This window comes from Calidris pugnax, unplaced genomic scaffold (assembly GCF_001431845.1).
Source record: "Calidris pugnax isolate Ruff unplaced genomic scaffold, ASM143184v1 scaffold24, whole genome shotgun sequence".
NCBI classification, from domain to species: Eukaryota; Metazoa; Chordata; class Aves; order Charadriiformes; family Scolopacidae; genus Calidris; species Calidris pugnax.
The window spans coordinates 21480122-21496850 of NW_015090922.1; the positions used below are offsets into that span (position 1 = coordinate 21480122).

Genomic DNA, 16729 nt, shown 5'->3' on the forward strand with positions numbered 1-16729 from the left:
AAACAAAGGCAAGGGTGTCTTTGTTCACCTACTTTAATTATACCTTTGTCCCTTAAAATAACTTGCTTTGTCATTATAATAGAAAAAGAAATACAGAATGATGCTTTCTTTTCTGATAAACTTACTCAGTTGCAGAATCTAAATAAAACATCTAACTTGTATATTAATATTTCACTCTGCCTGTAGTCTCCTAACTAGGCTTATCTGGGCATATTAGTTATGTGCAGCTTTTTTACATACTGAAAGTGAAAATAGAACACTGAAAATATTAAGGCACAAAGCATACACATAAGCGTGCATTAAAAAGAGCTATTTATTTTTTCCAAAGTACATTGTTTTTCCTTACCACAAGGTACAGAAAGTGCTACTTTCCTGTTATCCCCCTCATAATTCCAAGTCAAGGGTTATGAAGTAAAGTTGTTAGGAGTAAGTTTTTGATGCCAATATTCTTAAAGACATTGAGGCTTTAGTATGAGATCTGTTTAAAAGATATTTGCAGTGTCTATCGTAGAGGTATGTTGGAAATTTCTGTATTTGTTTTAAAATTTGTGAAGTATGAACATTGCTACCTATAAGATATTTAGACATATCTGTATCTTAATTGTATGTAGATAAAGATTACAGTTTTATAAATTTAGGATCTATTGTCTTTTAATAATCCTAGTTTTTTTTATTTCTTTGTCTTACCACACCAGTTCATGTTCTGTTTTATGTTGGTTTGGTACATTTTTTGCTTGTTTTGTATTTTATTTTCTATTTTTAAATCGACTCTAATAAATGGAACAAATACTATCTGCCTGCAGGATTCTTTTTCTGAATCAAAGCAGTGGTAGTATTTAAATCATTCAGTCCTCTTGAGACCATAAAAAGGGACATAATCCATTTTGCTGTGGTTGAAGTATAACCAAAATTCCAGAATAGGTAGTTCTTAAAAGCCTGTGTAAATACTCTATACTGAATGTGATTCTTCCATTAGCAATGTAGGCTAATTTGATTTTGTAGGTTTTGTAGCAATCTCTGTTCTGCAGCATAGTCTTTTGTGTAATTTTTGATGATGTGCAATATATCCTCTAATTGTTTGACCAGGCTTTTACATAACAACTTTGGTAGGGGAAGAGGATATGCATGCATTTTTCATATAAATAAAACTTGAATCTCAGCTTCCAATCCTAAAGGCAACTCTGCTTTTAGTTTAGAGCCTTATCTTTTGAATCCTTGCTCTGTGATTGCAGCCGACACTGGAGACAGTTACAGACTGTTTGGTTGTCTTAGAGGATTCAGACTCAAATTTGAGAAAATCTCTTTTAAGAGCTTGATCTGCTACAAAAAACAGTCCCCAAAGCAGGGAAACAAGTGTGTGTGTGATGGAAGTGACTAGAGGATGACTGAGAGCTGCTTTTTTTGACAGTGTGTGTTTTGTGTGTACCTGCACAAAATTTTTCAGTTACTTTTCTGAGAAATGAGGAGGTAGAGATGATGAGATTTGGCTCTGCTTATGTTGAGGACCAAAGAATCTCAGTGAGTCAGGCAACTCACGCACTGCTGTTTTTTTTCCCCCCAAACATTTTATTAAACAAATGATTACTTGTAAAAGGGGAGAATGGTAGTTGTCTTATATATTAAGAGAATAAGGCCAAATGAATCACTAAGTTGATAATACTACAAGAAGTTATAGGGATTATCTCTGGAACTGCTGAAACTGATCCTGTTGATATTCTCTCTGGTAACTCGAGTTGGTAAATGTGAGAGTATCTGTTTTTTCTCAGCTCCAAAATTGTTGAAAGTAGGAGCCTGTGTTTATGAAAGTTCTTACAACAGAGACCTGAATCATACAATTTACACTGAATTTATGGGCACTGGCTTCTTTACTCAGCTGTCTCTTGTCACAGGGGAAATGGGAGGATGCCCAGATTCCAAGGGAGTGTTGTCTGTTCTTATGAATCTCAATGATTATTCACTTACACATAGTGGTTGTTAAGTGTAGACCTGAACCACTGTTTTTAGTCCTTCTGTTTGGAAGGGATTTCTTTCCTTCTCCCCATTTACTAGGTCTGTGGAAGTACCTGACGGCTGGGATGGGCATGAGAGCCTCCTTTAAGTTAAAATTACAAATTGAGGAAAAGGTGTCTCTCCCTTCTGAATGGTCCATTGCTTGTTTTAATGGTTGATCTTATAGTTCCCATGTGGTAGCATTGTGGAATAAGCTGGTTCTTTATATTGCTGTTATTCTTAAAGTTCAAGAGGAAAACTGAAAAGATGTTGGCTAGTTTTCGCCGTGGCTTGGCAAAACTGTCAGCCTCAGCAGAAGGATCTGGAACTCTGTTGCATGTGATAGTTTCTGCTTAATCTTTGTTCAGAAAGATGCCTTTGCAACCCCTACAGCTAGAAACTTAGAAATGTAATGCTAGCTCTTTAGAAGTGTGCTGGATTGTTTCATCTAACACTGTAAAAGTGGCTTAATAGCTTTCTAAAGAAGAAAGGAAAAGTTTTACTATTTTTTACCAGATCAAAAAAAATACAGGTGTTTTCTTCACACAACTGACTGCGATGGAATAAATTTTTACACCTGCACCATAAAGCATGCAGACAATGGGTTCTTGTATGTATTATACATATACGTGACTGTTTGATACTGTCTGCAGAATACACACAATGTACTGTTGGAAACATATCTTCCAAGTTCTGTTTGATAACATGGGGGGAAAAAAGCAATCCAACCTGTTCTCCATTTGCTGAAACATACATACATAAAAACAACTGTAGTTTTTCCATGTAGGAAGCAGCTGGAATGCTCTTACACATTGGTTTTTTCCTATTTCTTTGGTTCATCCTATAGCAATAAGGGAAACTGTAAAAATTACTGTATACCAGCTGCTGAAACTTGAAGCGCATTGGGAGAGCAGAGTTGATTGCTAACAAGTATTTAAGTTCTATGCCAGCTGTGCAGAATAAACATTTCTGTAGCTTTTCTTCAGATAGTTGAACTGTAGATGAAATGCTATTTTCATGTGAAGATTTCTTACTTCACGTGTTTGAGGCAACTGCTTTACATCTATAAAAATCCTTTATTATATCTTCAGGGAAGAAGGTTTCTGTATGACTATTTTTCATTAAGGTCAGTTTTTGTCACCGTAAGAGTAATTCTCAAATGTCTGCTCTTTTAGAGCTTTGCTTAGTGACTTTCAGAATAAAGGAAAAAAGCTTTTAGAAAGCCTCAAAGGAATTTAATAAGGGATAATACTACAGGTGCTTACAGATGGCTTATTGAAAGTGTAGTGTGAACGTATAACCTTTATTTTCATTGCTCTTTTAATGCTTCGATTTATCTCATTCAGTTTCCTATGTGATTCAGCTTGACTTTTAATTACCCATTAAGGGAGCGATCACTATAACCATGTTGATAATTTGACTGAAGTTGTTTCTGGTAATTTTGTGAAGCTAAACTGGAGATAACTTAGTTTTGTCACCATATTTTCTTGTATTTTGTGGGTTTTGCTCAAAATTCAGTGAAGTAGTATATGCAATGGGTGGGATGCAGTCCTATAGACATACACTTGAGGTTGTTGGGACGCTGGCTGACATGGAAATGTGTCATAGATCAGATTTTGATTGAATAATACTGATTGAATTGTAATCAGTGGCTAAATAGCGAGCTTTAAGCATAAATTCATTCATTAAAACTGGGTGTCTGCTGAAATCATGGACTTAATGATCAGTATGTGGGCAGACAAGATTATTGCTGCTTAGTACAGAAGTACATTTCTTATAGCTTAGGCTCTACCAATAAAAAGAAATTATTGTACTTTTTGTAAGCACACACCAAAATTGGAAAGTACATTAAATTTGCCAAAAGGGTAAAACATATGGCAGCAAATGCCATCCCAAGCTAAGTAGTGTGTTACATTGCCTATTTTGTCTTTATAGTGGTAAAAAAAAAAGTCATCTGTGATCACTTCTTAAAGAATGCAGTGAAAGTCTTGTAGGAAAAGCGAGCTGAAGTCAGATATTTGGATACTAATGTGCTTACACTTCCTTCACAGAACAGCTGCTTTTTGGTCACAGTTGTTTGACACTCACCTCTGGCTTTGTAAAAGATTTGTGTGTTTGTAGTAAGAGCTGATACTGTGTTGCGGTGATCCAGAACGGCAAAACCACAGCCTGCTTTCCAGCACATGTCTTAATCTGTCAGGACCTCTTTCCACACACAGCTGATAGACTTGCTTATCTCTAGTGCTCTAGAAGCACGCAAATAAAAGTTCTGATAATGTATAACTCAGAAAATAACTCTCACACTAGTGAGGTGAAGGATGTGGAAATGCCTGTTCTGGTTATTTCTGTCATATTGACTTACATAATATAAAGTCTGAACAGCTTAAGCCAGTGAGATCAATTAACAGTAATGAAGAAGTCTCATGTCCTTCCAAAACCTTGTAAATGAGATTTTCTTTTAACTCTTATGAAAACTTAAACAATATTTGAGTCTTAAGACAGAGTACAGTTGCATAAACACAGGTCTTCAGTGTCCTTTTGCACACACCAGGGTATGATGCATATGCAAAAGGCTGTGCATCACCTGCATAGGTCTTGCTGTCATATCTGCCAGTGCTGAGGAGATGTCTCGGAGGCCCTGTACTCAATATTGCTCCAACTTTGCAGAAAAAATAATTCAGCGAAAGCAAAACTGTAAAATGGACATACATCAGTGTTTCTGTAAAATCAGGTTGTGCTACATGTTTTGTTGCATGCCACTTGAAAGAAATATCATACCAAGTTTTATTTTGCACAGCGCAGTGTCCTTACAGAAGTAGCCTTCAATCTATGTGCTGTGTGTATGTATACCTGCATGTATATAATGGTTCAGTTTTTAGTCTGTACTTGGTTAAATTAAACCAGTTTATTTCCCAGTCCTTTCTCTATTAATTTCTTACACAGATTGCTTCTAGCATGGTTGTATTTGTTTCTATGACGTTTACATTTGTTGATCAGTCTACTAGATGGGTATTTGTGTGCTGCATTTGATAGTACTAAACTGGTGTGTGGGTTGCTGTTCCATGCTAGCACTGTGTACATGTGTGCTCCTGTGTGTACAGCCATATCACCATCAGAGAAATTCCTTTTATTGGCTTCCCACCCTATTCTAGATGAGCATGATTAGAATGCTGCTCTCTGTTTTGAAGGATGGAGGGGAAAGGCAGTCTGCTGGCAAAAGGAAACCTCTCCTATCCTCTGGCTTCTCTTCCTTCTCGATTATAGTGCTATTTATCTCTTCTTCACAGCTGTTAGGTACTCTGGGAGTGAGGTGGTCAGAAGAGAGGGTTGTGGCTTCTGAGAGTGGCATGTCCTGTTCCAGGGGTAACTTCCCTTCTGTCCCCTGCAAGCTGAGCTTTGTAGGGAAAAGAGCACTCTCGTCATTGCCTGGCTTAAAGCCTTGAGAGACTATATGCTCCTTCTTTTCATAAACTAAAAATTGGCTTTTTTTGGTTAATTTGTATTCCTAAGAAGTTGTTTTTCTGTTCATGTACTTGCAGAGGATGCTGTTTTTAAAAAACTTCTGTAAATTAAGGATTTTTATTGCCTACAATGAACTTACAGTAGAAGTTGGAAGAATGTTGTATTTCTGTAGCCTTTACTGTCTTTTTTTTTTTTTTTTCAGGTATTAAAAAACCTAATTGCTTGGCTGATAATCTGGTTACTACAGATTTTAAGAGTTATGAGGATAACTGTATCCTATATAATACTTAAGGCTTTGTTTAAGGTCCTTTACAGAACCTTTTCTTCCATTTTCTCGCACTCTTCATATGATCAATGTAGCCATAATAGAGGAGCCACTTGTCCATTGCATGGATTCTGACAAATGTGGGAATAGTTAAGCACCTTTGGGTTCAGCATGCAGTGCCGGCATCCCTTCATTTAACAGCACCCTGTGGCTTAGTATGAGAGAATTCTATTGTGTGCATTTTATAAAAGTGCCATACAACTTAAAATGTAACACATTCTGCTTCTTTTAAGTATTACAGTGTTCATGGAAAAGGTGCTGTAAGACTAGAAACATGATTTTGTTATACAGTTAATTAAAAAAAAAGGCAGATTTTCAATATGAGCTCAGTCAGTGGAAGGCATCAACAAAGACTTTTTTGTTGGCTGTCAAGTGAGAAAAACAGAAAAGACTTAAATTCTTTCTCTAATATTTCCTTCCAGGCTGACTCATCAGTAGAAATTGGGAAGAGCTTCAGAAGAGAAGCCAAACAGACAAGCTGATAACTCAAAGAAATACTCTTTTGAGTTGGGGGTTCAGAGTGGAGCCATCATGAGCGATGTTACCATTGTGAAGGAAGGCTGGGTTCAGAAGAGGGGTAAGTTCTGCCTTTTAATGGCAAGTTCTTCTGGTGTATCGTATGCTGTGCACAGTGTCATTACATGGTTACGCATATGAGCATTCTTGATTTATCTTCTGGTCTGGAGTGAGCTAATCTGACCATATGGAATTAATGGCCATTAAGGCTTCGGTCTTGTTAATACTTAACCCTCAGCAGTGCCCCTGTTTATAGGCGTAACTGACACTGAAGAGGAAGTTGGAATCAGTAATTCCCACTTAACCTTGCTGTTGCAGCTGCTGCTACCCATGTATCAGACTAAGTAGACTGTTGTGGCAGCTGGAAGAGGTAGTAATAGAGGTGCACAGTAGAAGGTTGCCTGGAAGCTGTTGCGGATGCGATACTTTGTGTGAAACTTCCTAGATGCCAAAATCATTCTCTGTGGCTCAGCTTGTATTACAAATGCAAGTGCTCCCCATAAAAACAACATAATACTTGCATAAAGCTCAGCATACACCTAATTACTTTGCAGAGCTGGAAGCCATACATATGATTAAAGAATATAAGCCAGTCTAAAGTATGATTTTTCTGTTACATTTGAATTCCCGTAAATTCTTGAGATGTCTCTTTATAACGTGTCACCATGTGATTTGCAAATTTGGGAAGGCTGCTGTATGTTAAGCTTTGAATGGAAAACCTCTAGAAATATCTGGCATTTGTATCATGTAACGAACTTTGGATGAAATCATCCATGCTTCATGCTGGTCTGCTGTGGGTTGTGGTTGCGCACATAATTATTTCCAAAAGAAATCTCTCCTGCAGAAAGAAGGTGTTCTGGATTATAGGGCGATTTATGCCATGAGTTTCTGTGATTCTAGCCCAGAAAGATTTAGACTGGAATAGTGGGAACAAAATTACCCTTTAATTTACAAAGAAATGCTTTGTTTCAATAGCAGTGTGTGAAGACAAAGATCATTATTAGCTTTGTTATTGCAGATGACATTAAATGTCAAAGAAGCCAAGAGAATTAGAGAAAAAGTTTATTATTCTGTTATTATTCCTGCATAAATTGTATTTCAGGATGCATTATGGGTAATTTAGATGAAAACAGGCTAAACTATGTCACTACTGCTTCCTATTTTGGAATATATACTTATATTTATAACATCAAATTTTACATGACAGGAGCTATTTAAAGTTTTAACTTATTTTTCCTTCCCATCTTGTTGTTTACTCAGTTTGGGTACCTGATTCACTTTTTTGATTATTTCATATAAATTTCTTCTAAGTGTATTAGAAAATGTTTAGGATGATCCAAATAATTTTCCTGTACATGCCATCATTTCCTTTATGTAATATTGTTCATTCTTATTACACCCTAATATCAACTCTGTGAGCACTGGATATGCATATATTAATCACTGAGATCCCGAGAAGGACAATGTACAATGAAACTCAATGTCTTACTGAATATTTGAAATTCTGAAATGTAAAATAAAAGTTTTCTTCCTCGTGCTGTTTTACTATCTTTTAATTGAAAAAAAGCCTGCTGAGTTGACATTTGATGTCAATTTTGTTAGCAATTATTTTCTTTTCTAAGTAAAGACATTTCATGGCATGCATTTGTCCTTATTTTAATTAACTTTGAGTGAATGTATGTTTTTTTTCCATTCTTGTTGTAAGTAACTGTGTACGTTTAAGTTGGACTCTTTTAATTCGATCTAATATTGTCCTTAATTTTCTGTGTCTGACTTATACTGTTTGTTGGTGGATTTAAAAAAGCGTTCATTTTGTTTGTTTCTGAAAACAAAAGGAAAAGTGTAGTGGTGTTACCCAATGTCAAGAATTTGTAAGCATTTAATTCATTGGTTATACATTTCATGTAATTACAGCTTCTATCCTGACCTTGCTCTGGAGCAAGAGAATCAAGGTTGTTAAGTGCTTTTTTTTTAGTTGTTGCCAAATATCCAACCTTAATATAAGTTTTGAAAGTTGGAATATGCTCAGAAGACACTACTTATTCTGGCAGCTAAATGTTCTCTCTGTGTACCAAGAAGCATTATGGGATTGGGTAAAGCTGCCCTACTTCTACAAGGTATCATGCTACAGTTTTAAAGTGAATTTTCTGATCACCCCCACTTGACACTCATTGGCTCAGTTCACAGGGTGGTTTTGGTAGGTACAAAACAAACCTCCTGGAGAAAGCTGGGCATGGCATCTCTTCGCCAGGTGGACACTGAGTCAACTCCAGCCCCAGTGATTGGTCCTTTGGACAGCCCTGAACCATGTGTATGGTGCATCATTCAATCTGAGGCTGAATGTAACTTGAAATGAAACTCGGAAACCCTACATGCTGGAAACATAGGGGCCTGGGCACCAGCTGCTTCAGTTGACTGATCTCCTTCTATTACGCTGAATTACTTGGTCATGCGGATATAGCCTAGGACCTTTTAAAATTGTTCCCTTCAGCAGTCAGGAAGGTCTGTGATACAAGGAAATGGACAAAACAATCTCTCTCTGCCACTCACAGCCCAATTAAGGAGTATGAGAATGACTTAAGGTACTGGGATGAAGAATGGTTTTGTGTAGCTGGCTAATGAGATAGGCCATTACAAAGGCAGGTTAAGTGAAGTAAATGTAGGAATGAGAGGGGAGGACTAAAAAGTTGAGCTGCGAATCTCCAAGTTGAGTTTCTGATAAGGAGAGGCTGAAGAAGACAGAGTCTGTTAGGGCACAGTGTTACAATTCTTAATGGCTGTGAAATGCACTGAGAAAATGTTTGCTTTATTACCCTTAGTGCACTATCCGTGTCAATAACAGAGGGCTGAGGGCTATATGTTTGTAAGCTTTTAACCCTGATGTTGAGCACTGAAGAGTCAATGTGATGCTACGCAGTTGGCTTCAATGCTCTGTTTTTCTGTGTGTGCTTAAATGATGAACACAGTAAAGCATTACTATTTTAAAATCAACCAGCACTCAAAGTTAAGGAATGCCAGGATTAAGTTTATCTCATTAAGGGTGATCATACTCAAGCTTTGAGTAGTTTTTAGGAGAAGAAGTTTCAGTGTAGTGAGAGTAGGTGTTACTGAGGAAGAGTAAGTTATTATATCTGAATGGTCAAGCAAGCAGAGATGACAGGCTGGAGGCGAGAACTTTGGACAGCAGAAGACACAAAACCCAAGAGATAGCAAAGCCTGAGAAGTTCAGTGAACTTTGGGTGTAGTCAGGTCCCATTTCACATGTGAAAGGAGACCCTGAAGCACAGCGGCTGTGCCTGCCTGAGCAAGTATTGCAGTCCAGTGAGAGCAGATTCAACAATGAAATAATTGGTGATGAGGACCTGATACTTGTCTACGCTCAGTGCATTTGCTAAGTGAAGTGAGCTGTCTCCTGTCTTCTCCTGTGCCCCTTTGGCAACGGTAGTGCTCCTGGAGCACATGTTGTGGTTTTCAGTTTCATCTGGAAGGAACCAGGATTGTGCACTCCAGGACTGCTTCATGCAACAAACAAAAGTGTATTAACTAGGGTGACAGAAAGATTTGTTGCAAAAGTGTTCTCCTTATCTGAACTAAAGTATTAATGCAGATATACCCTGTGAGGCATCAGAACTTGCACAAGTGGAGAGCCAGTGGAGCAGTCTTAGAGCAGAGTCTCTGCTCAGGCAAGAGAGGAGTGGGAATATATTTTGTACGGATGGTTTTATGGTTGTCTGTGACTTACTGTCTCAGATCTAGTGATAAGAACCAAGCATCTCACTGCCTTGTGTCCCTGCACTGCTGCAAAGGTATTCTTGTAATTCACTGGCTCATTGTGTTTTGTTTCAGAGAGGATAATAAATTTTCTTTCTTCTTTCTGTTCTCCAGTTATTCCCGTAGCCAGATTAGGAGAGAGATGTGTTGTCTTCCTTTATTTGTTTCCTTTTTAGATTACACCAGTGTTTTTCCTTATAATGCATACAGGTGAAAAGGAAGTGATCTTGACTAAAGATCTGAAACACAGTGATCCAGACCTTGCCCTGACATGCGGAAGTTAAAATATGTACTTGACATTTATGAAGTTAGTGTAAGGACTGCAGTAACTGCTGAAATGACTTTTACACTTTGAATTTGCTTATAATCACAACATTTTGCAGTGTGTTTTTTTTTTTTTAATTATTGTAAGAGGTTTTTCTTAAATTCTATTTAACGTGTTTCTACCGTATTTACTAAATGTAATGTTTTACAGAGAGGGGATATGTTTTTAATTTGTTGGTTTGGAAACAGCATTTTTTTTTAAATAGATGAACATGCTTAGTATAATTAGAGCTGTATAATTACAAAAGTGGGTTTTATGCGTATAATTCAGGTGGTGATTTTTTCTTTAAAGCGAAAGTTTCCTGAGTTGTGGAGTTGACCTTGTCTGTGGTCTATAATAGTCACAACAATTAGATTTAAGAATCATTAAGAACTATGCTTAATTGCAACCTAATTTCCTTATATATAACCTGTGCACAAGATTTCAATTAGTTTAAACATATGAAAAGGTTTAAGAGTCTTTGTTACCATGTTATTAAAAGATCATTTGGGACAAAGGAAAAATTGACACAGATGCTAACTTTTTTAAGGACCCAGTTTTAAATTTAACATGTTAACTAACTTTAATTGAAAGAGTAAGGTGTGTGTTTGTTGTTTTTTTTAGTTTTGTGGGGTTTTTTTAATTTTTTAAATTCTTTTTTCATCTGGGGAGAATATACGTAGTGTATATTGCATAACAAGATGGCTAAATCATTATTTAAAGACAAAGCAAAATCTTATCAGCTTAAGTCAGTGCTTCTGTTGTCATACTTCAGTTACCACACCTCTGTTTGGGTTTCTACATTCAAGTGTGTTATGTTAGATAATGCTGTTTGTCATGACAATCTTTACATGGCTTACATGGTACATTTTTACTCAAATTATATTGAATAGATAATGTACCTGACTTGCTTATGGAGGTGACTTAAATATAGTCTCACAATTTTTGATGTCCTCATTTTATCTCACAATGTTCACCTGAGGTGCAGAAGTACCAGTATACCAATTTTATAGAGAGAGAACTGCAGCATAGAATTGCTGTGGCTTAATCATGACAACTTAAGAAGTTTGATGTAATGAGATGGTGGTTAAAAACAGATGTCTTGAAGATTTCCTGTAATGAGATTGTCCTGTAAACAGTATATCACTGAAATGCTGTAATGCCATTTTTCACCCGATGTTTGGTTTATTTTTTTTTTTAATGCAGCCTTTCATAACTACTTATATCCAGGAATGAATTACCTGAAGTAGTGTTAGTATTTCTAAGATCACAGAGTTTATAGAATAAGATGTGTTTGATTTACTGGGATGAGATTCACTCAGCTGCTGGTCTGTTTTCATTTTGGCAATTCAAGACATGATGCAGGTATCATGGGATTTTAAGAAATAACCGTGTGGAAAAGATTTATTGTTGTTATATTTACTATCAAGAAGAATAAATAGTATAGTGGAATAAATCTATTGTTCCAAATAGGAATACAGTTGTTGTGTAAAGTACAAATTATTTACAGTCTTAGTGTAGCATGTCTTCCTCTCTCCCCTCTTCTTTACCCCCCAATCCAGAAAAAGAACTAAGTAATTTAATTTAATGGACGTTGGGTTTTACAGCTGAACCAAGACCAAACAGATGTTAATTTTGGAAATAAACACTGGAAATTGAGTTCATGTGGTATGGTTGGTTGGGGTTTTTGTGTTGTGGTTTGTTTTTTTGGTTGTTTTTTTTGTTGGTTTGTTTGGTCTTTTTTTTGGGGGGGGGGGGGGGGGGGGGCAAGAATGCCTTGATGGAAAAATTAATCTCAGAAGTTATGGTACTAATTGAGTGTTATTCACAACCTGTCAAAAATCTTGTTTGCAGATTGTCTGAATTATTTGAGTAGTTTAACACACCTCTAACAAAGACAAATTTAAATAGACTATCTTGAACATCTGCTACACAAAGTAGAAGAAATTTAAACTATTTTTGTCTAATTGTGTTACTGAATAGTAGTTTAAGGTAAAGTCTTCATTGATGAACAACTTGAAACTAACTAAGCCTTTCCTATTACAATCTTTCTCCTCTAATTCTATCTAATTAGTAGAAAATGTGAATTGCTGTAAAGTTCCAATAAAATATATGAATGTAAATGAGGCAGCTCCATGAGGACCAAAGAGAGAAAAAATGACAGTGCAAGCTCTCATATATAAATGTTTATACATCCGTATATATCTAAACTAGATTTATTTTTTAACTTCTCAAATAGAGATTTATATATCATGCACTCAGTGTAGAAGTGGATTTAGGTAAATCTGTGAAGTTGCTTGCTTTGGGGGAAACCTCACACACTGGGTTTGTTTTGGTTTTGGTTTGGTTTGTTTTACTGCCACATACACTCTGAGCAGAGATCTGTGTATTTAGAGACTGCTTTCCTGCCGCTACCCCACTGGGAGAGAAGGGCCCTCTGTACCCTTCCTCTTTTCCATTCACTTTGTAGCTCTTCTTTTTGGAATAATTGTAACCTTTTAAACCTTACTCCTCTCTGAAGGAAGGTCAGAACCATGTGAAAATCTTAAAGTAGTGGTAACTAGGATGAATGTGGGGTGTTCTCTTTGCTAAATAACTGTTTATTCCAGGTACTTTTTGGTAGTAAATAGGTGAGTGTTATTTTTTGCAGCTCTCCAGCTTGGATTATTACCAGTTTCTGTATGTAAAGCAGTTTGCCGTAAGTAATTGAAGTCTGAAAGGTATTTTAAACAGTCTCAAGATGTTTCTCTGCAATATCCTTGCTGAAATGCCACTTTAGATAATTGTGCATGGTTGATTAATTTTTAATTTTTTGTAATTGTTTTTGTTTCAATGTATCTGTAATATAGCCTGTTCCCAGTTTTTAAATGGTTATACAGATGTGATTCTGATTGGTAAAAATGATGCTCTTCTAGATGCAGCTGTATTGTAGATGATAGTGGCTAAAATTCTGTGCATGTTCTTTGATTAAATCTATTAGTTCCTATCACTAATACATCCAATAGAAGATGCAATAATATTGCAAGGGAGGAAGGTGTTATCCTATGTTTGTATTAATAGGGTATAAACATTGAACATTCATGGGAGTATGAACATGTTTGACCTTGGTGCTATTGATTTTTAGATTTTTGAAAAGAAGTTGAACAAATTCAATGCCTGAGCAAAATCCCCGTTTATTATTATCCATTGAGTGGCTTGTAAGGCATGTTGATTGTGCTTATCACCTTGGGCTTTGGGCTTTCACATGTCCTGAGTTTTATGGTAGAAAAGTGCTTTTACTATTCCTGACAACAAGAAGTTGCTTGTTATATAGGAAAACACCTAGGCAATGGGGTTTTTTGACCACCCTGGACAAAACTGGAATTACATATTCTTGTATGTCTGTTCCATTTCCTATGTAATAAATGCTGCCTTATTGCTCATGTTCTAAAGGTTTTCTCCTTTCATACTGGTTTCTCTTATTCATGCCAGTTTGTTACCCATGAGGGCAATACTTCTTAAGAAGCAAGGTTAACATTCTCTGTTGCAGGGATTAGGGAAGCTAGATGTGAAGAATTCATTTTTCTTTTTCTGCTCACAACCCTTCTGGCATGGCAGTACTGCATGACCAGATATTGAAAGTATGCTTTTGGGAAAGATTTTGAGGAGCTGTTTCCCAAATATGTGTTTTCTATTTAATAAAACTCCTGCTTTCTATTTTTACTTAAAGTTTTAATAGTCACACTGTGTAATACCTTTGGCGTACTGGAATCTGTTGATTAAACTTACATTCATTGGTGTTTATGTCACTTTCACATTGATGGTGTTGTTATTGTGAGGATAACTTGTTTGCAATACCAGGGCTTTTGATATCTCATTTAAAAATCTTCTTTTTCCAATATACCTACATGCCAGTCCAACAAATCTCCCAAGTCTTTGTGCTTTTTTTTATTTCAAAGGCAATCCATGTACCTGTTCCTCTCACCTCAGCTAGGTCAATCAGCTTATGCCTCTGTGGGACTCACTTCTTTTATACTACCCCTACTGTAGTCATAAAAAACATTAATAAGGTCAACAGCTGTGACTTGAAACTAGGTCCTGAAGGAGTTTTAGGACTGGACTGAGAAGTCAAAAGTTTTGGGGCATAAATAGCAAAGAGGCAATTGAGACTGCAAATTCAGATATTGAAAAATAAGTTTTTGGAAGAGATGAGGCTAGCGATAATTTAAGGAATGAATAAGAGGTGGAGGACAAGGGAAGAAGTTTTTGTAACCTCTTGAGTGCTGTCTCGGTTGCCTTCTATTTTCTTGGAGGAAGTCTTGACCCTTCATAAGTATCTGTACAGTCTGTTGACAAAATGAGAGTTTTTTTTCCCACCAAAACATCGGAGGAAGATGGTGGTAGTGCCTGAGATTTATTCAACCTCCAACTTAATGAGATCAGTTTGGTCTTTCCTAAGTTGCAGGCAAAGGAGTGTTGCTCGGTTTCAGCAGCACAGACCTTGACTTGTGCTAGGTGGGTTTTGGGTCTCAGGGTAGATCTCCATTAGCACATAATATAGCCCAGTAGGACCAAATCTGTTGAGAGGTGCTTAGATTTTGGTGTCCGTACTATCTAGGCAAGTTTCCAGAGCTTTGCTTTTGACTCACTGGTCTGTTCCTATGGACTGAGAGCCTCTGGCAGTGGGAATGTATGAGGTGTGATCACAGTGTAAACCAAAGCTTGTAATAGTTGTTAATTGTGATATTTGCTTCAGATGTATAGTCCTTAGCTGTAACGTAGATGTATCTCCAGTCTCATGTTTTCCAGTTCTCTTCAGTACCATCTCTACCAAATGTCCCAGCTAGTCTGTGTTATTATTGATTACTTCCCTTGAAATCAGGGCAGTGTTAGCTTACTTTTTATAAATCTAAGTACATTTCTTTGTATTCATATCATTGAAATTGACATCTTGTTTACTGTAAACTCTGACTTTGCTTTCTGACTTTGTTTTCTTACAGAGTGCTTTCTTAAAACTGATAGGAAGATAGTATGTCAGATGCCAGCATGCTGATAATAAAACACCTTCTGTTTTTCAAGACAGATTCAGAAGTTAACTTTCAAAATGTTGGCTGTTTTGCCTTTGGGGGTAGTCTTCCCAAAAATATTTAATTAAAATATGGTAGCATATTAACTGTAAAATTAGAAAGTTTCCAGGTTCGTTAGTTGTTGTTACTATTTTTACATTGAAATTCCAAACTGTATAATCCTCAGTGATTCACATTTGAACAGTTGAAGTGTAAAAATTTTACTGGAGATAGCTTTCCTTTATCAACATTGTGATGCTAAGAAAGTTACTGAAACCAGAATAGTCTTCACAGGTGGGTGCTAACTAGGCTTAGATAATGAAAACCACACCACCATAGAGAGATCTGATTGCTAGTTTATGCAAGCGGTCTGTGCTCTTGGTTGTGATAAACTTGCAGACAACTATGTTTGTAATGAAGAAAGAGGTGTAAGATGGTAAATTATGTAAAGAACTGGGCCGACAATATCTTAAATTGGATACTCAATATTGTGGATTTTAACGTGAGTTTGTCCTAGTCATGGTTTCCCTCAGATAAAATGGAAATAGTGTTACTGCTTCACTTCAGAGGCTTCCTGAATGTGAGTTTGTTCATCCTTGTGAAACTTCTGAATGCCTTACATTTCAGCGTTCATGCTTTTCAAAATGTAATTGTTTATATAGGAAGTAGAATGAGTCTGATAGTAGTTGAAGTTCAGCCTGATGGAGAAGCAGTGGATTTTTGGGGTTTTGTTTATCTTCCTGACATGTTGCAGAGGAAGAGGTGAAATATAAAGGGAGGAGCTGTTAATAAGCTGCAAAAAACCAGTTGTCCTTAATCAATTCTTAAGGTTAGTATTTTTGCTAGATGTCCTCCAGAGAGACCGGAGGAAAGACCTGAACAGCAGTCACTAGGAAAGCAATCCGTAGGAACATGACAACATCTCTACCTGTACTCTTTTGACGCAATGAAACCCTGCAGATTAGTGGTATAACTTTTACACTTGTGAAAATACTTGCAAAATAGTGTGCTTTCGTACAGCATCGATTGCTTTACTTTAAAACTTGCATTCACTCGCTTTGTGCTGAACTGTGCTGGCTTTTATAATATCATGCCAATTTATGTCTGCTGACTAATATATTACAAACTTTTCTGAAGAAGTTTATTCTTATCTTGAAAACCAGCAACAACTACTGTATTTTAATTAGGAGCTTGTGAGTTTGCCCTGGATAGATGCAGTTCCGTATTTACTTGAAACTTGTGTTAAGTGGAAGCTGTTGCTGAAATAGGGGAAGTGTCATGTCCTCTTCTTGCTCGGTTGTGTTGGCACTTATGCTT

At 36.6% G+C, this 16729-nt stretch overlaps 1 protein-coding gene across 1 annotated transcript in view; it reads left to right on the forward strand.

The window, feature by feature from the left end:
• Positions 1–6198: 6198 nt before the first annotated feature.
• Positions 6199–16729, forward strand: part of AKT3 (v-akt murine thymoma viral oncogene homolog 3) — a 143946-nt gene continuing 133415 nt past the window's right edge. Inside the window, exon 1 of the mRNA XM_014950837.1 lies at positions 6199–6353. Coding sequence (XP_014806323.1) covers positions 6308–6353 — 46 coding nt within the window. The 5' untranslated portion in view covers positions 6199–6307. The remainder of the gene's footprint in view (positions 6354–16729) is intronic.